Source organism: Xiphophorus couchianus, chromosome 16 (assembly GCF_001444195.1).
Source record: "Xiphophorus couchianus chromosome 16, X_couchianus-1.0, whole genome shotgun sequence".
Lineage (NCBI taxonomy): Eukaryota > Metazoa > Chordata > Actinopteri > Cyprinodontiformes > Poeciliidae > Xiphophorus > Xiphophorus couchianus.
Genome location: NC_040243.1, coordinates 24,841 through 44,737, shown reverse-complemented (window position 1 = coordinate 44,737; position 19,897 = coordinate 24,841). Strand labels below are relative to the sequence as shown.

General features: G+C 43.8%; 1 protein-coding gene across 1 annotated transcript; it reads right to left on the bottom strand.

Moving 5' to 3' along the window:
• Positions 1-132: 132 nt before the first annotated feature.
• LOC114159638 (polyserase-2-like) lies at positions 133-14,969 on the bottom strand. The gene is made up of 10 exons (XM_028041658.1): positions 13,705-14,969; positions 10,087-10,107; positions 9,292-9,454; positions 6,278-6,549; positions 5,384-5,532; positions 5,062-5,314; positions 4,716-4,887; positions 3,844-4,097; positions 3,663-3,760; positions 133-2,088 (listed from the first exon to the last, which is right to left on the bottom strand). The coding sequence occupies exons 1-10, from the start codon at positions 13,757-13,759 to the stop codon at positions 1,798-1,800; spliced, it is 1,728 nt and encodes a 575-aa protein (XP_027897459.1). The 5' UTR covers positions 13,760-14,969; the 3' UTR covers positions 133-1,797.
• Positions 14,970-19,897: the final 4,928 nt, after the last annotated feature.

The window sequence follows — 19,897 nt, the reverse complement described above, 5'->3', positions numbered from 1 at the left end:
CATTGCAGGCCCATTATTTTACAGCAGCCAGTTTAGTAAGTAAAGTTTATTAATAACACGCTTTATACAGACATAAAACCACAAAAATAAAAATCAACATTAAATGACACAAAGAATAGAACAAAGCATAAGAATCATGACATAAAAATAAGTTTATTCAGAACCAACATTTCAGTTTTCGTTTATTTCTCAGTCCTGAGGAGCTTCTATTGCTGTGTGGTGGAGAGTGTTCTCTGCACCTGCATCAGCGTGTGGCACAGGACGGCTCTGCAGAGGTTAGGGTCAAGGCTGCACAGAGGACTGTGGGGAGCTGCCTTCCCTCCACCTCTGACCTCCAATCAGCACGATGCAGGAGGAAGACGCTCCTCATCATGAAGGACTGAGGCTGAATTTCGTACCACAATCAAGGCTGGTATGAAAATAAAGAAATCCTTGAATCCTTTAATACAAATAAACCCTTCCACTAATCACTGTGTGTGGAGACGACATGAAATAATCGGTGGGTCGCCATGACGACAGGAATGCTGTGGTCCAAACCTGGTAAGTGTCATTGGATGTGATCAGCTGATCGGCAGCAGAGCAGCTGCACGATCTGCCGTAGTAATGACGAAAAGCAGCTCTCGACTTCCTGGAAGGTTTCAAACTTGATTTATTAAAAACTTTCTGCGAACGACGGCGATCTTCCAGAAACTCTGCCAGGCGGTCCACTCACTGGACGGAAATTCATTTATTTCACATTTTTAATTCAAAAAGGTGAAATCCAGTATAACGTTCAGTTTGTCAGAACATCAAAACGGATAAAATGAGTTTAATACAGAAATGTTCTACTGTGTCCAAGTCCTGACCCCTGACCTCTGACCCCCAATGGTTCTGAGTCCAGAGGACATTAGTGGGTGGAGCTTCAAGGTTCTGTGAGGAGGAACGGGTCAGAACTCCAACTGACTGTTGGAGAAGCTGGCTGAACACAAAACAGTTCAAAGGTCAATTCTAGCAAATCATGAAGGTTTTTTCAGTCTTCATAGAAAGAAACAATAATTTGAACAAATAAGAAATAATTTATTGAATCAGAGAACCTGACCCGTCTGCGACCCGTTACTGAGCAGCACACGGACAGGTGCCGGTCCACGCCCCAGTGTTTGGGGACGTTACACAGTAAATACTCAACATATATTTATTTTCATTTTATAGATAATTATGTAAACAACTGTAATATGAAACAGACATAAAATCAATCAGTTAATTTAAAACATTTTCCTGTGAAGACAAAGAATCAACACAGAATAATAATAATTATTATTATGATTATTATCAATACTATTATTAGTTATTAGTGCAGATACTGGTTGTGAATGATACGTGTTAATAGGTAGATAATAATAATAGATAGATAATAATAGGTTTGTGAGATAAAGACTTCTAAACAATAAAACAATCTGATCTGTTTGGTTTCAGACAAAAATATCAGCAGCTGTTAAAATTCTTCATTCTGACTCCTTTAATCAGCTCCAGCTGGACCAGAACCGGAGAATCCAGACTTCCTCCAGGTGAAATCAAGAAAGACTTTGAGGAACCTTCAGCAGATCTGGAGAACTTTTGATCAAGACACATTTAATTCTGTCTCCTTGGAAGGGAAACCTGAATGTTCAGCCGATAAATCCTCACAAAGACTTGATTCATCAACCAGCACCTCCTTCCACCTTCAACCCAAAGAACCACCGAGAAACCGCTCAGAGAACCCGTTTAAACATGTAGAAAGGGGAAGATCTGGTCAGACTTTAGGCTCCCAAACCCAGCCTTCTATGAGAAGAGCTGCAGACACAAGAGCAGGATGAGGAGGTGGAAGAAGAGGAAGAGGAAGTGAGCCTCAGGGTGTCTGCTGGAGGCAGTGGGGACGGTGGCATTAGCGGAGGGTTCTGGAGTCAAGAAGACCCCGAGTATCCGAGTCAGGAAGTCGTTAAATTTACTGAGTTTGACAAAGACATTCGTGTTGGCTCGAGTTTGGCTGGTAGAGGAGTTCAAGGTCAGAACCACGGCGGCCTGGAACCAAGAACCGTCCTGCTGGCACATGAGCGGACCACCAAGGTCACCCTGAGGAGCAGAGGGAGACAGTCCATCAGAACCATATTCAGAACCAGCTACAAACATCACAGTGAGTAGACATTCACATTGTTCCCCACAGCACACAGTCTGGAGACTCGAGCCTAGCACAACGTGACGCAGGAAGGAAAATAAGCCACACTCAGCCTGGTTCTGGTTGTTCTGGTTCTGCTGGAGACCCTTCTACGTTTTTGGATGTGAACCTGATCTGGTGGTCGAGTCACCTCCATGAGGTAAACTTGCGCAGTGGGAAGCTTCAAAGAGAATTCCCTTTGGCCATAAGTCTGAGACATTAATGATCTTTTCTCGGGTTCACCTACGGAAACTTTGTCACGATTTTTATTTCCTCCAGACAGTCAAGTTTGATCGTCTTCTCAGTGCTGACTTTTGAGCTTCTGACCCGCGCTTACTGGGAATTCCTCGTTGATGGGAAACAATTGTAATCCCGTATACCAATCACAAGAGGAGTTCAGCGGGTGACCCGCGCCTCTCGGCGAAGGGTAGACACGCCGATCCACTCAGTGTGGACATCTAAGGGCATCAGAGACCTGGCGCAATCCAGATCGTTATCGGAATTAACCAGACAAATCGCTCCACCAACTAAGAACGGCCATGCACCAACACCCACAGAATCGAAAAAGAGCTATCAATCCGTCAATCCTTTCTGTGTCCGGGCCGAAAGAGGTTTCCTGTTTTGAGTCAAATTAAGCCGCGGGCTCCACTCCTGGTGGTGCCAAGGACTAGATCTTCAACATCAGGTTAGTGGAGTTCACATCTATTGCTGTTTTCTAGACCTGAGCTGAGGATCACTGCAGCTCCTCCAGAGTTTCCATGGGCCAACTTCTGTGATCAATGCTCTCCTTTAGGTGGACGTCCATGTCAAGGCGATCCGTCTTGTCTCCATGTCTCTGTTAGATGTTCTACGCTGGAGTGCTGTCGAACCGGACCCCGTTTTAAACAGAACCAGCACCTCCACCACCTGTTGCTGGGTTCCTCCATGATGCTGCTTCATCTCTGATGGTCTCAGCAGAACCTCTGGAGCCAGGCAGCACTGGGTTTTATTTTGGGCCAACAGATTAAAGTGGCAGTGCATCACACTTAAGATTATGAACTATTTTCCTTACACAGAAAATCACGACTTTGTGTTTCCTCTCATAAAATCACAACTAATCTACTTGAAGTTTGTTGTTAAATTAAAATGAAATGTAAAAATGTGAAATAGGTGTTAATACTTTGGTAAACTTGTTGGGAACACATTTTATATGAAATATTACAGAGATTATGTTCTCAGACTGCTAAAGAAGATACTGGTGCAACCCTCAGAAACACCATGCAGACAGAGCTTCACAAACCTGAACCTTTGACAAGGTCAAAGGTCAAGGTTTGACGGGTAGTTTTGCTACCCGTGGGATCTTTTGTGGCTCACTCTGAGAAGCAGGCAGCGTTGCTCAGACCTTATAGAACCTTCAAAGAGATGAAGTCTTTGTTCCCTGAGGGACGTTCTGTCCCTGTGGACACTCTGTGTCCCTGCAGATCAACAGGACAGAGGTCAAGCCGCCACTGACCTTCTCCAGAGTGAACTCTGTGGTGCAGATGTTCTCCGTGGAGGAAACATTTTCACAGGTTAGCACCGACGTCTGAAACTCCTGCAGAAGCTCCTCGACTGAAGTTGTGGGACATAAAATGTTATTTCAGACGAGAGCTCTAGAAATATAGTGTCTGAATCTGGCAGACTCGCAGCCTCACCTCCTCCTCGCCCAGAGCTCCAGCCAGCAGCCCAACAGCTGGATCCGACCGGGAAGGTTCTGCCGTTGTCCAGGCAGATGGGCTGGATGTAGTTGCTCAGGGTGGGGCTCGTGGACAGCTGAACCAATGCGATGTTGGACCCGGTCAGGTTGCTCATGGTGATATTCGACACATTGAACGATGACTCAAACGAGTTGGACCCATTCTGCTTCAGACGACCCAAAACCACCGTCCACTGAGACACATTAGGAGATCTAAGGCAAGAAGATCAACTGACTTGGCACTGAAACTTAAAAACATTGGATTTATACTACTAAATCTAAAGGGAATGCAGAAAACATGTAGGTGTAGCTTCTATCATCCAGAAAAATAAAATCCAGAAGCTTCAGCAGAAAGAAGCTGGACTTTTTCTCTTGCCACTACAGGAGGCTGTTTGTTCATCTTTAACTATAACTCACACAACTTCCTGAACATGAATTATAAGCAGATTTTTACAAATCCTGATCATGTGAGGTGTTAAGATGAGCTGATCCAACAGAACCAGCTCTGTGGTTCTTTTGCAGTCTATGTTTATATGTCATTGATCAACTCTTTGACTAGGCCAGTCTCAGTACTGTGATAACCATGGAAACCAGACTGAAAGTTGTCAGAGCAGTTGGTCATTGTTAAATTGTTTAACTGTTGAAACACTTTTCTCAATAATTTTCTGGCCGGCCCAAATGGAACCACAGCTCTCGGCAGGCTGGGTCCTGGACATGAGGACCAATGGAAACACATCGGTACCAGACCCGTCCATCAGAACAAACACCAGTACCAGACCGGCCCATCACTGTATCAGAGCAGAACTACTTGTGGGATCTTTCGTGACTCACTCTGAGAAGCAGGCAGCGTTGCTCAGAACGTACTCCCTGGACACCAGAGTTCCTCCACACTCATGCTGTCCGTTCTTCTGCAGACTCGCCATGGACGGCCACTCACCAGCTGCCGCCACAGAACTACTGCCCAGAATACCAGAGTTCAGTGGGGCCCGGCCGCAGTATATTGCTGGGAGATTAAAGCACAGTCACACTTCAGAGCACATTTTAGATAATGTCTTTAATTATAACTCTCTCAACTTCCTGGACATGACTGATAAGCAGATTTTTACAAATCCTGGACATGTGAGGTGTTCATGTTAAGATGAGCTAGCTGAAATGTTTTGGATAGAGGAGGAATTACTTGGTGTGGGGGTCGTGATTGGTGGCACGCCAGTGCAGGAGACGCTGAGGTCGCTGTTGGTTCCGGTTGATGTGTAGGTCATGAAGCCCGGCTGGTTGGTGGCGATCTGGGCTTTGATCCAGCTCTCATACTGGGAGACTCTGGCATAGACTCCTGGGTAATTTGGCTGAGCACAGCCAACGCCAAAACTCACAATTCCTGACTGAATCCAGCGGCCATTTTGTTTGCTGACCATCGGACCTCCTGAGTCTCCCTTTAAAATGAGAAACATGTTGGATGATCTGCTGGATGAAGCCAGATTCTAACAAGCAAAGATAATCACCTGACAGGAGTCCTTTCCTCCCTCCAGTAATCCCGCACAGATCATGTTGTCAGTGATGTCGGTCGTTTTATAGCCGCTACATTTACACCGTCTGTTGCCCACAACCGGTATCTTCACCTCCATGAGGTTTTGAGGAGATGGAAGAGAAACTGAGGAGACACACATTCAGAGTACAACAATTTAAAGACTGTGGTAAAGCTAACCACCTCTTTAGAAAAGGCGGCCCGCACACGATATGCACGTGCACCACAGCTCAAGACGTTACGGTACCCCCATTTACGTGCTGCTTTCACAATAAAAGCGCACATCCGGTTCATCTTTGATCTACTGCAAGAAATTAAACATCAGATCAGGTTCATATTTGCTGGTTTTGCCACCCAGAAGTGAGAGAAGTCGCTGGAAACAGAGAATTTTCAGCTTTGCTTAATGTCCCCAATTATTTCCGATACATAATTTCTTTTTGCAACTGCATAAATACAAAGTCTAAACTTGAAGCCGCTAGAAATCTACTTGCAGTAGGTCAAACATGAACAGGATGTGAGCTTTTATTGTGAAAGAAGCTAATAAATTAGGGTGCCGTAATGTCTTGTGCCGTGGCGCACGTGAAAATCGAGTGCGGGCTTCACTGTCATTTTCGAAGAGGCGGCTAGCTTTACCGTAGTGTTTAAAGGTTCAGTCCTTGAAAAAGTTTCCAAACCAGGGAAGAAATACGGTTCGAACTGTCAGTTTGGTAAACAGGAAAGACAGCATTAAGTTTTATTAGTGAGGAACGTCCTCCATTAGGGTGTGAAAAACAAACGCACAGGAAATGTTGCCAAGGAAACGCAGGTGCACTTTAACCGAGTGGTCAGAGGAGAGACTACTATGGCGTTAATCAGTCATTTAAAATCTCACCACCAGATCCAATGTTGCCCCAGCCAGTGACCCAGGAGTCGACGCCGCTGTAGAAGGTGCTGCTCGCCGCCGCCAGGCAGACCGGCGAGATGTAGTTGTTGAACGGTACGGCTAAGGAGAGCTTTATCAGGGCGATGTCGTCATTAGAGACAGGAGAGTTGTAGTCAGGATGAACAATGATCTGCACCGCTGTCCGACGCTGTTCGTTTGGGTTGCTTCCCTCCTGACTCTGACGGCCCAGATACACGGCGCTGATAACGGACGGGTTGCCACTGAGCCCATCATGTTCAGAAACAGAAAAGTCAGCAGTTTCAAAAACAAGCCACATAGCAAGTGATGGTAATTCAACGTTGAATTATGGTCAGAAAGGTTGATTTTTGGTTGAGGTTGACGATTGATGGTGAATCAAACAATCATCCAATTCGAGCCAAGTAACCAATGTTGACGAGATTCATTAAATCAATGTGGTCAAATTCTAACGACTGAAACTTCAACATCTGATCAATGTTGAATCATTGGCCCGGTCCAAAGCTCAGCCCTATGAAGTGTGGACTCAGTCAAAGTCACATCAGGGGTCAGGGGTCAGGGTTGGGACAGAACGGTCGTAACTTCACATCCAAAATGGCGGACCGGTCCCTGTTTAGCATCCTGCTGCTAAAAACTACAACTAAACAGAATCTTTTAAAGGTTCAGTTCAGGTATTTCTGTTGGAGATATTTATTCTGTTGTGACTTGTTGAATACAGAAAATTCAATATAACCTCATGTTCAGTGAAACCAAAATTATTTCCATACTTTACTTTTGAAAACTGATTTATTCTGTATTTTTGCGACAGACAGCTCGCTCTGTGAACTTTGCCATATTTCCAAAATGACAAAAAATACCCATTAAGGGGCGTGCTGTGGTGGCGCAGCGGGTTAGCACGCCCCAGGTTTGGAGGCCCTAGTCCTCGACTCGGATGTCGCAGGTTCGACTCCCGGTCCTGACGACCTTTACCGCATGTCTTCCCCCCTCTCCTCACGCTCCTTCCTGTCTGCCTACTGTCGAAAAAATACGAGCCACTAGCGCCGCAAAAACTCTTTGGAGAAAAAAAAAAATACACATTAAAACGTTTTAATAATCAATTTATCAATCTATTTGACCAGTAGAGACATGATTTTTACCCATAAAACCATCTGTTTTATGCAGCTAACAGTTAGTTTGGTATAAAGTGGAGCTAAGAAAGATCAAGTTCAGGACAAACATACAGCATATATCGAAAATAATAAAAATGCCTGATGCTACATGTGAAAAATAAAAAGACTAATGGAACTAAAATGAACTTTTCATAATGAACTATGAATGTTGTGACTTTATGAACCAAAATGTTACAATAAATTCATCAGTTTTCTGCTCTAGTCTGAGAAAACATTTTAAAAATCATGATAATAAAACCAAGCAGCTTTCTATTCCACTCAACAAAAAAGATATTAATTTCATAATTATGTATAGTTTTCCCTGTAATGACTTTCTGCAAAAGAAATTCAAAATAAATATCAATTCCTGCGTTTTGTGACTGAGATTTTAAGACAATAAACATTTTTTAAATTGTGAATTTTCATGATTGTTTTTAGAAAGTTTTCAAAAGTGGGTATTGTGTAAGAAATATAATCTATCTTTAAGTTTTAATATAATAAAATTTGGTCTTCTAACAGGGATGAAGAGTTAAATTATGATACATTTAATCCTAAGTTTCATTCACAAATACTGCTTTCTAAAAATCACCTCCATTTTTAAAGTGAAATAATTTTACATCACAAAAGGCCAATCTTTTTACCAACATGTTAATATCTTAATTTAAGATTTGTCTTGTATTTGTGACATTTTGTTTTTCTTTCCACAGTTTGTGATTATTATTTTTATTTCTTCTTTTTCTGCTCAGTTTATCAAATCAAACTTTTTATTACTAATGTTCCTACGGTCAAGATATTTTCTTTGAATTTTCTATAAAGACGAAAAAACAGAACATTGCTATAAATCCGCTTTTTAACTCAAAACGCCACATGCAGCAATGAATTGTGGGTAATACACTTCGCCAAAGTCCATAAAAATGGAGAATGTGGGACACACTGCGACCTTTAACCTCCAACATGAACGAGGGAGGGAGGGTACCGGCCCATCTATGCTGTTCGCAGCCCTTCTCCTCGTTGAGCTCTGGGTCAGAACATTTTATTATCGAGCATCACGTCTTCAATTCAGCTCTATATGTTGAGGACAGTGGGTTGTGATTCCTTTCTGTACATTTTCCCCATGATGTGTCTCTGTTCCAGAACATCTGATTCAGATGATTGCATGACCTTCTGCAGAGGCCGTTAATCACCACTGATTGAATCCAGGTGTGGCAGAAGGGAAACATCTGGCCCAACTTGTCCTGATTCCTGGTTCATACAGAACCAGGCTGAAGCTCATGGATGCTGATCTTCATGGACAACAGACTGATGTTCTGTCAAAAGGAGTCTTTGTATGTTTACAGATCTAATCCTGTTTTCTTAAATAAAATGTTATATTATTGCCATGTTGTCATTTTTAACCTTTTGCACACACATTTTTGGAAATGTGTTAATGTACGATAATTCTGAACGACATGTACCCATGATACCCAACATCTGCAAATAAAACCGTGTGTTTAACACCAGTTAAGAAACTTTTAATGGTATGTTATGATGTAGACCTAAAAATGTACATGAATCAACATTGATTCCTTAACTTTCATTCAATATAAATAAGCTCCACAATCAGATGATGGTTAAATCAACATTGATATAGTGTCAGTGATGGTTGAAACAATAACGTTGATTCAACATGTGAGTCACCGACAGCTAACCCTAACCCTGCTTCGTTTCAATGTCAGGCTTCAACATTTTTTCAATGTTGATTCTGTCATATTTTGCTCTCTGGGAAACCAGTTTGAACAGTAAAGTTGTTTTCTTCAGACAGAAGGCTCCTGCTCAGATCAGATGGATTAGATTGCTTACTTTGGGACGCAGTGAGCTGCAGTCAGAACCCACAGGTTGTTGATCAGAGATCCTCCACAGAAGTGGCCCGAGGAGCCGTGCAGACTGACCTGCCAGGGCCACGACCCTTCAGGAGCCACCGTTCCTCCAACGATCCTGGTGTTTAGTTTTGGTTGACCACAATCTGAGGACACATGGACATCTCATCACTTCTGGAGGACCTGCAGACTAGGACAGTCACAAATCGACTGAAATGTCCTGACAACCTGACATGAATGCAGAGCTGGGTGACTATGTACGTTCACAAGGAACCTTTTAAAATAATGGAGTAGATTTACTGTAATGTACTTTTTACTTCTGCTTGAGTCCGATGTCTGACTCCTCCACCAACCTGGACTTACTGCACTGAAGGAAGAACCAGTGATGTAGCAGAAGTTTACTGGAAGTACTGGGTTCAAAGTAACCTCAGTTGTGATTAACTGAGATTAGTTTCTTCTGCCTGAATTTGTTATTTAATATTGATGTGATATTTATTTATTCACAAGAACCTAAAGATCATGTAATATTTTGTCTGAGTTACACACTAATACTGAAGTACTCAGTACATCAGTAGCTTTGGTACCAAATACAATTTTTCTTGAGTATTTTCTCGGTTTGTCACGTTTAACGTGAAAGTATTGATGGTCTAGGCTTAGTCGCCTCTGCATGAATGTCAGAGTTCGAATCTGGTTTCACTTGAAGCAATGGATCAGAAAACACCAAGAAGACCCGGACAGGAAAGTTAGGATGGAGGAACTGAGAGAAAATTTCTCCTACCTGATAACTGAGAAGAAGATTCTGAAAAATGAAACACAGCAGCAAGTTAGACACACGGGAAGTTATTTTTATTTAATTCTTGTTCCTACAGAAATATTATTACTCAACATAATTTATCTGAACTCAGCTGTTAGATATTCTGGTACCGTTTCCTGCAGAACCAAAGATCCATCCGAAGATCAGACTGGGTCATGGCCCGTTACCCGACCCAGTCAGGCAGTTCAGTATCTTAAACACGACGGAGGAACGTTGTGCCGCCGAACGCTCAGGACGTTTTTAACTAGCAAACACGTCAGAAGGTCGAGACATTGGATGGATTAACTTTGACCTTTAACCCTCTAACTAAGGCCTGTAGAGACTTTGGTCATTTCTCTGAGCTTCATACTCTGACCTTTGACCTTGGGTTGAATCTGGTGGGATATCTGAGATGTTTTCCTCTGTGGAGGATGATGGACCTCAGACGTCTGGAGGTTCCCTTGCAGTGAATAGAACCTTAAGATCCACCAAGTAACTTCAAACTAGCATCATTTGAGTCTGGGAACCAAAACCATCAGGACCGGCGGGCCCCAGGGCTGGGTCCTCTCCACGCCCTTCCTGTCCCTCTAGGCACTAACGACTGGACCTCAGCGAGGTTCAGAAATGACTCCACCGCTCGGATCCAGGACGGTCTGCAGACAGACAGCAGGTGGATCGGCCGGTCCACGGGTCAGAACCACCTGGAGAACACCACCTCTCCTCTCTGCAGCGAACCATCGGGACTGCAGAGAGGAGAGGATCAGTCCTCCATCCAGGACGTACAGGTCAAAGGTCAGGAAAAGGTCAGCTAGCATCTCTGCAGACCCCACACATCCTGGACATGAACTTGTTTAGACTTTTGCCTTCAGGGAGTGCTAAAAACTTTAACAAATGTCATTAACGATCAGTTTTAAATGTTGATTTTGTGACCAAATCTAAAATCATCCTTAACTTTTATCTACAGCGACAGTTAGATTTCACTCTAACCAATGTGATAAACACAAACATTACATGATCTATTCCTCTGACTAGAATGGTACAGATTTATCCAAGTTCTCTTCCTATTGGCTGGTCAGACCCTCATGGTGGCTCCTTCTCCAACAATAAACTTATCCATCCATCCATCCATTTTCCGTTCACCCTTGTCCCTAATGGGGTCGGGAGGGTTGCTGGTGTCTATCTCCAGCTACGTTCCGGGCGAGAGGCGGGATTCACCCTGGACAGGTCGCCAGTCTGTCGCAGGGCAACACAGAGACAGACAGGACAAACAACCATTCACACACACACACACACACACACTCACCCACACACACACACACACACACACACACACACACACACACACACACCCCTAGAGAGAATTTAGAGAGAGACCAATTAACCTAACAGTCATGTTTTTGGACTGTGGGATAGTGATGTGTCGGTCGCGAACGATCCGGCTCTAAGAGCCGGCTCTTTGAAGTGAACGATTGGAACCGGCTCCACAATGGGAGCCGTTTTAGGGTCCTATTTGGGAGCCGGGTTTTTCTACAGTATATCGCTGTCTCTCCGCCTCCCTGTCGTTGTGCTTGTGCTCTGCAAGTGCCAGAGCCGATAGTTTTTCCCCACATCGTTTTATTTTGTCCTGCGGTGCCTCGCTGTCTCTCCTCCCCTTCTCCCTCTCCTTGATCGTTTTGCTCTTCTGCCAGCGCTAGAGCTGAGAGTTTTTTCCCTCGGTCGGTCCACTGGGTCAGGGTAAGCGTGTGCTCCACACATCTGACCAATCACACATAACACTGAATAATATTTGATATTTGTATTGTGGCACCTTTTCTGTTACGAAGCTGCTTTGATACTTTTTCGTATTGTGGTGGGTGTTTGTATTTATATTTAACTGTTTAATTTATTTTAAGGTATTTTTGTGGAAGTGGTGCTATTTTGTGATAATTTAATTGGTTATAATAAAAGGTTTATTTATAAAGCATTTTTACTCATCATAAGTGCTTAACAATGTCAATAATGAAACAAAATATTATAAAATTAGGTTTAAGCTATTAATTAATTAATAATGTCAAAAATATATATGGGGAGCCGAAAGAGCCAGCTCTCCACAGTAAGAAGAGCCGTTATAGCCGCATCTCGAAAAGGAGCCGAAAATCCCATCACTACTGTGGGAGGAAGCTGGAGTACCCGGAGAGAACCCACGCATGCACAGGGAGAACATGCAAACTCCATGCAGAAAGACCTCGGGCCGGGAATCGAACCCAGGACCTTCTTGCTGCAAGGCAACAGTGCTACCAACTGCGCCACTGTGCAGCCCACACAATAAACTTATGATAAAAGTTAAACCTTTAATCTACTTCAATTTCTTTTGCATTGAAATTTAGCTTTTTACCCCTAGTAATGGTCTTTAGAATCAATTTAATTTTACTTTAATCTTTAGAAAATAAACTAATAATAATAAAATAATGGATCCAATTAATCATTAATTTAAAGTGAAGTGAAAGAATGATCTCAGCTGAGGCTGATTGTGGTGTTGAATATCGAAGTAAATTATGTATTTTAACATTAACTGCTGCGACCAATCCCAGATTAATGAGCAGATAATTAACCATTAATTAATCATTAATCATCTTTGTTATTGTTGATGTTTTTCCATCCTGGCATTTTGTTCAGTTGCAGCATCTTTGAAGGGTTAACCTGTTTGACTTAAGCTAAGACTCAGGAATGTTTCTTTGTGTGAGGCACATTCTGTACTTGCTCTAGGACAAATATTTGTTTTAGTCACTTTATTTATAAATAGAAACCAGTTCCTGACAAACCAACAGAACTGGGTTTATATCTGACTTTGGATCTGTAAGCTGGTCTCTGTAATAATTTGGTTTAAACAAACAGTTGTGTATTTAGAGCATAATAAGCGTCATATCTGGTGGTCATGGAGACAAATGTTCACTAAACTCCTGGAGTTTCTACTTCAGCTTGAAATGTCAAAAAACAGCAGAAACTTTCATATCCTGACTAAATCAATCTTAGCACATTTATAATATGAAGTATCTTCACATTCGTGTTAAAATAAAAAGCAGTCAATCCAACTTTATTTATAAAGCAAAGAACAAAAATTTAAGCAAGTAAAACATTTCAATATACAACTAATGTGATCAAAAGTTCAAATAAAATAGAAAACAGCAACAACAACAAAACAACAAACATGAAGAAAATCCAAACAGTTTTATAATATTATTACCAACAGATGATTTTTATTCTAATTTTCGGTCAGAGAAACTTTTTCAGACTCTTTCAGGAACTTTTGATGCATTTTCAGACAAATTTTTAGCAAAAACATTTTTTTCTCTGTTATGCAGAGCTGCTAGTTAAAAACTACATTTTTACACAAAATCAAAATTTTAGCTCCAACCTAATTTAGAAACCAGAAAATTGTTTCTCTACATGTTCGTGGATGGAAAATTCATTCAGTGGGAAAAAACTTTAACTTATTTATAACCAGGAAAATCCTTTTTCTGTTTGATAAAACCAGAATCATTTGAAGACGATTAAAAGTCATTTCTCTGACATGTTGTCACAGCTGAAGCTGATTGGTGGAGTCGATGCAGGTGAGATTCCTACCTTGAGTAAACAGAGTCAGCAGCGCCGCCACGCAGATCGCCTTGTAGAGTGCCATCTCTGGAAGTTAGCGTCTGCTGCTCTGCTGTAGCTTTAAGAACACCTGGCCAACAACACGCCCTCACCTGTCCCTCCTCCCAGCACACGCCTCAGCCACTTCCTGTCTGCAGTCGTACTTCCCCTGAGCTCCAGACTACATGTTGGTGATTTATTGGCAGGTTAAACACACCTGCCTCTCAGTGTTTTATTTACACATCAGAAGGAGGGTCAACGTAGGCGAGTCTAAATGTGACCGACTTCATCAGCCTGATCTCAGACCAGCTGAACGCAGCAGAGGGATTCATTCTAGAAAACGCTGCATGGCCTCAGCAGAACCTCCAGAGTTTCTCCCAGAGAAATACCACCTTTATTTTAGTTCTTTTAATGTTTGCCTTCATTAAGACTGTAGAATTGGTTTTCAGGTATTAATCTTCCGATAACGCATAATTATCAAGTGACATTTTCAAACTTTCTCTCAACTTAAAAACATTTTAACTCAGAACTATGAGGGGGCGCTGGCTGACCACCGGGTCGGGAACCCAGAACATGGTGGTGGCAGCTTCATGCTGCAGGGAGGGAAGATGTTAGAAGTAAAGGAAAAATAAATGAGCCAAATTCAGAACCAACCTAAATGAAAACCTGCTGGAGGTTAAAGACTCAGTCAGAAGTTCATCTTCCAAAAGAAAAACAAACGTTAATTTTAGCTTCTGAGTGTCAGTCAGAGTGACGCAGCATTTTGGTGCTGCAGAACCACAACGTCATTCACTGAGAGGGTTGTAAATCCTGCTCATTACACACACACACACACACACACATACACACAGTTAGAGCATGAAGAAACATGGCCGCCTGCTGAGTCACCAGTTGTTAATTGATCATTTAACCTCCTGACAGACTGATTCCCTCTCTTGTTCTGGTTACGTTTTTTTTTCTGCTGTGTGAAAACGTCTGAAGATGATTCAGACCGGGTCGGTTTAGCAACCGACTATAAAGAACAGCCGAGTACCTGTACAGAACCAAGGCGTGAAGGGAAAATCAGAAAGAATCAGAAAGATGGCGGCGCCCAAAATGGCTGCGGCTGCATGGGCTCTCGACAACTTGCGAGTATTTGAGCAAAATACGCCGCCTAAAACGCTACAAACTTTGCATCCACTCAGTAAGTTAGCATATGATCGCCAGCGTCTGCTGGAATTACGATCATCAAGTGATTTTGGACTCATAAAAACGACTACTCTGGAGTGTTTACGTGATCTCGGAGTGCTACGGAGGCAAGACCCAGCGGCCCGCAGCGCAGCGGACTCGCCTAGCAGCACTAGCCGGAGGAGGAGAAAGCGAAGGCGGTGCGACCGGCAGCGGAAGCGCGGCTGTCGAAGTGGACTAACAGCTAAGCTAAACACTAACCCCCACAGATCGCCGCTTCCGTCCATCTTCCTCTCCAACGTCCGCTCTCTGGACAACAAAATAGACCATCTGCAACTAGAACTGTCTTCAAAGAGAGAGCTGAGGAACTGCTGCGCTCTCATTCTGACGGAGACATGGCTCAACTCGTCCATACCGGACAACGTTGTTAGCCTGGAGGGGCTCGCTACATTCCGCGCAGACAGGAGCAGCGCTCTCAGCGGTAAAACCCGAGGAGGAGGGCTGTGTATTTACATCAATAACGACTGGTGTAAAAATGCCATGACTGTCGCCAGTTACTGCTCCCCGGACATCGAGCTTCTGACTGTTAACTGCAGACCTGCCCAGGGAGTTTACTGTGGTTAGCATCACTGCTGTGTATGTGCCCCCCAGTGCTAACACTAAAGAGGCTATGAGTGTTCTCTACCGGACCATCAGTGAGTTGCAATCCTCACACACAGAGGGCGTTTTCATCATTGCTGGGGATTTTAACCAGGCCGACATGAAGACTGTTCTCCCTCACTTCAACCAGTATGTGGATTTTCCAACCAGGGGAGGAAATACTCTAGACTTGGCCTAGACCAACATCAAAGAAGCAATCAGAGCAGCCCCCCGCCCCCACCTTGGCTCTTCAGATCACCTATCTGTTATGCTAATTCCTGCATACAAGTCCCTGCTGATCAGAACAAAACCTACGGTGAAGCAGGTGAGAGTGTGGACTGAGGGGGCCATGGAGGCACTTCAGGACTGTTTTGAGTGCTCTGACTGGGAGATGTTCAAGGCAGCAGCCACTTACAACGACCAGATCAACATCGATGAGTACGCCATGACTGTGTCAGCCTACATCAACAAGTGCACAGAGGACGTCAGCATCACTAAGAACATTATCACCCGGGCCAACCAAAAACCCTGGATGACTAAGGAGGTACGGGAAATGCTAAAAGCACTGAACTCAGCCTTCAAGTCTGGCGACAGGGAGGCACTGAGGACAGCGAGAGCCAACTTGAACCGTGCTATCAGGTTAGCAAAGCGAACCCACAGTCGAAAATTACAGGAGTTCTTCCACGACACCAGCAACACCAGGAGTATGTGGCAAGGCATAAAGGCGATCACAGACTACAACCCATCCTCCCCCCCAGTGGGTGAAGTTGATGCTGACCTTCTAAATGGACTCAATAACTTCTTTGGGAGGTTCGAGGCACTGAACAGTACTCCGGCAAAGAAAACTGTTCCCCACCAGGAAGAGGAGGCACTCTGCCTGGACACAGCCGATGTGTTGAAGACCCTGAAAAGAGTCAACCCACGGAAGGCCCCAGGCCCCGACAACATACCTGGGCGGGTGTTCAGGGAATGCGCAGGTCAGCTGGCTGGTGTCCTAACAGACATTTTTAAAACCTCACTGGACCAAGCCACAGTGCCAGCCTGTCTCAAAACTGCCTCCATCATTCCGGTGCCAAAGAAACCTCAAGTCACCTCTTTCAACGATTACCGGCCTGCGGCACTGACTCCCATCATGATGAAGTGCTTTGAAAGGCTGGTAAAAGAACACATCGTCTCCAGACTCCCCTCCACATTCGACCCGTTCCAGTTTGCCTACCGCCGAAACCGCTCCACTGAGGACGCTATCTCCTCTGCCCTACACCTGAGCCTGGCTCACCTGGAGGAGGAGAACCCTCATGTGCGGATGTTGTTCCTGGACTTCAGCTCAGCGTTCAACACAATCATCCCACAGCATCTGGCAGGAAAACTGGGACACCTGGGCTTCAGCACCCCCCTGCGCAACTGGCTGCTAGACTTCCTCACCGACAGACCTCAGTCAGTCCGGATCGGACAACATACCTCCGATGTCATCACCCTCAGCACAGGCTCCCCTCAGGGCTGCGTCCTGAGCCCTCTGCTGTTCACTCTGATGACACACGACTGCATCCCCAGGTTCGCCACCAACCACATCGTGAAGTTCGCGGACGACACAACGGTGGTGGGCCTCATCAGAGACGACAACGACCTGGACTACAGAGAGGAGGTGGAGCAGCTGGTGGACTGGTGCAGAGACAACAGCCTGATCCTGAACGTTGACAAGACGAAGGAGATGATCGTCGACTTCAGGAAGAACCGGCCCAGCCACGCTCCGCTGCTCATCAACAGCTCGGCTGTGGAGGTGGTCAGCAGCACCAAATTCCTGGGGGTGCACATCACTAACGACCTGACCTGGACTGTGAACACCACGTCTCTGGCCAAGAGGGCACAGAAACGTTTGTATTTCCTGCGGAGGATGAGAAGAGCACACCTGCCCCCGCCCATCCTCAAGACGTTCTACAGAAGCACCATAGAGAGCATTCTGACCAGCTGCCTCTCTGTGTGGTGTGGAGGCTGCAGCGCCTCCTACTGGAAGAACGTGAGAAGAGTGGTGCGGACAGCAGAGAGGATCATCGGGGCCCCCCTTCCCTCCATTCAGGACATTTCATCCCAGCGCTGCGTGTCCCGAGGCCGAAACATCGTCAGTGACCCCTCACACCCCCACCATGGACTGTTCTCCCTGCTGCCCTCTGGAAAGAGGTTCTGCAGCATCCGGTGCAGGTCCACCAGGTTCTGAAACAGCTTTTTCCCACTTGCCATCAGACTGCTGAACTCTTAACTGGACTGCATTCAAAAACTGGTCTCCACTTTATACCTTGCACATGTACAGAGCTAAATAACTTCCATTTTACTGTCAGTCCTGCACTTTATATTTTATATTTAGATTTATATTCATATTTTATACTGTATTTTATTTTATTATGGAGTACCCTCACAACATTGGAAGCTCAAAACATTGTCCTGAGCCGTATGCAACGAAATTTCGTTCTGTATTCACCCTGTATGAAAAATGACAATAAAGTCAGTCTAAGTCTAAGTCTAAGAAAAGACCCGACTTCTCTGGTTCCTGGCAACAAATCAAACATCTTCCCGTTTGAGGCGAAGCTCTGAAAGCAAAAACGTTTTTCTGATGATTCATCCAGGTTATCTGATATGAATGGAAACCAGTTTGTCTGTGACCAACTGAACCAACCAGCTGAACTGGTTCAACACGGCTGACAATGAACTGTTCTTTGTTCAGAACATCAGATAATAAAGCTGATTATATCTCCACCACACAGAGTATTTGTGCGTAAATAACAGGTCATCATCTGAAAACTTTTTACCTCACAGGATCATTTCAGACCAAACTTCACCTTCATGTCACATCATTACATAAAAACAGCAACTTTCATTGGCTAAAATCAGGCGTTTCCACCTGTAGAGAAATAATTATTAGTATCATAATTATTTCTACTAAAGTCACAAGTTTACTCAGTAAAACTTTATTTCCTTCAAGCTTCTTTGGCTCATTTCTCCTGGCAGAATTATGAATTAGTGGAGTTTAATCCCGATTAAAGAGAATAAATTATCCATGTCATTAAAAATAAAAAAGATGATATCAAATAAATCATTACAAATAGAAATTTTGAATAAAAAAATCTTGATCCTCTGGAAACGACCCGCTCCAGGTTTTATCCGTTCTTCTGGACCGGGCCTTAATTAATATTTATTTTATGGGATACAAAAACCCATTAAGATTAAAAACCTATTTTCTCTTGGGAACAAGGAGCTGCAGCTGAAATGGATTCAAATAGAAACCAGTTAACCAGTAACTGGTAACCAGTAGCCTTTGGGCTTCTGGACCCAGACCGGCTTCGAGGGTTCTGGTTCTGATCTCTGGGATGATGTTTCATGTTTTCCATGATGTCACACGAGGAAGCAGCAGCTGCAGATTTCGTAATTGAACCAATCAGAGGCTTTCAGTCATGACATCATCATCTGGGTTTTCCCCGGTTGGTGTATGTAAACTTGTGACTTCGCTGTGACGCTGAGTTCTCAGAACCTTTAACCGGGTCACGATTCCTGTAAACATGTAATTATTCTGAATAAACTAATTCTGAGTCTGTTTAGTCTGGAGTTTAACCTTTAACCTTTATCTAGTGGAAACGTTCTTCAGAAACCAAATGGTCCAGATCACAGAACCGGTTCTGAGACGACTGGTTTATGCTGAAACCAGTTCATTATAAAACCAGAATAATATCTGAACCATCATGTTAATGTTTTAAACTCCCAACATGATTTATGACCCAGAAGATCAAACCCTGACCTCTGACCTCCCACAGCTACATTTCAGTCATTATTCAGAGCAGCTGCAGAATCATGGCTGAATACAAATGCACACCACACTTTTCAGATTCTGTTATTTAAAACCAGGAATCATTTTCCTTCACATTTTATGTATTTATTCTTCGTGCCGTTCTGTCACATAAAACCCAGAACTATAAACTACTTTTGCAGGACTGAGGACAGCAGGAAGCTCAGGTACAGTCTAGAGCGCCCCCTGCTGGACATGACCAGGTATTAACCACAAACAGGAGATCTTTTAAATGAATTTAAAACATTTTAAATGTTTAAGTTTTAAACCAGAGATCTGCCTGGTGAGGAAGGGGTTAACGCCGCTGCAGGGCCTCCATGTTGGGATCCAAGATGGCCGACGCCCTTCATCACCAGAGGGCGGTGTCCCAGGGTCTGGTTCTGGAGGTCCGGTTCTGGGTGTTTTACTGTAACCGGACAGCAAAACACCCAACTTGGAACTGGAAAAAGTTCCAGTTCCAAAAAAACTGGAAAGTTTTTTTATTTCCAGTTTTTAATAATTAATGTGAAGAAAACAAACATTAAATTTTCGTCTGAAACGCGTCAA

Coding starts and splice junctions, on each gene's coding strand:
- LOC114159638 (XM_028041658.1), bottom strand. CDS start 13,759: ATGGCACTCTACAAGGCGATCTGCGTGGCGGCGCTGCTGACTCTGTTT. Junction 10,108..13,704: donor GCTGACTCTGTTTACTCAAG/GTAGGAATCTCA, acceptor TTCATTTTTCAG/AATCTTCTTCTCAGTTATCA. Junction 4,098..4,715: donor AACGCTGCCTGCTTCTCAGA/GTGAGTCACGAA, acceptor TTCTTGCCTTAG/ATCTCCTAATGTGTCTCAGT.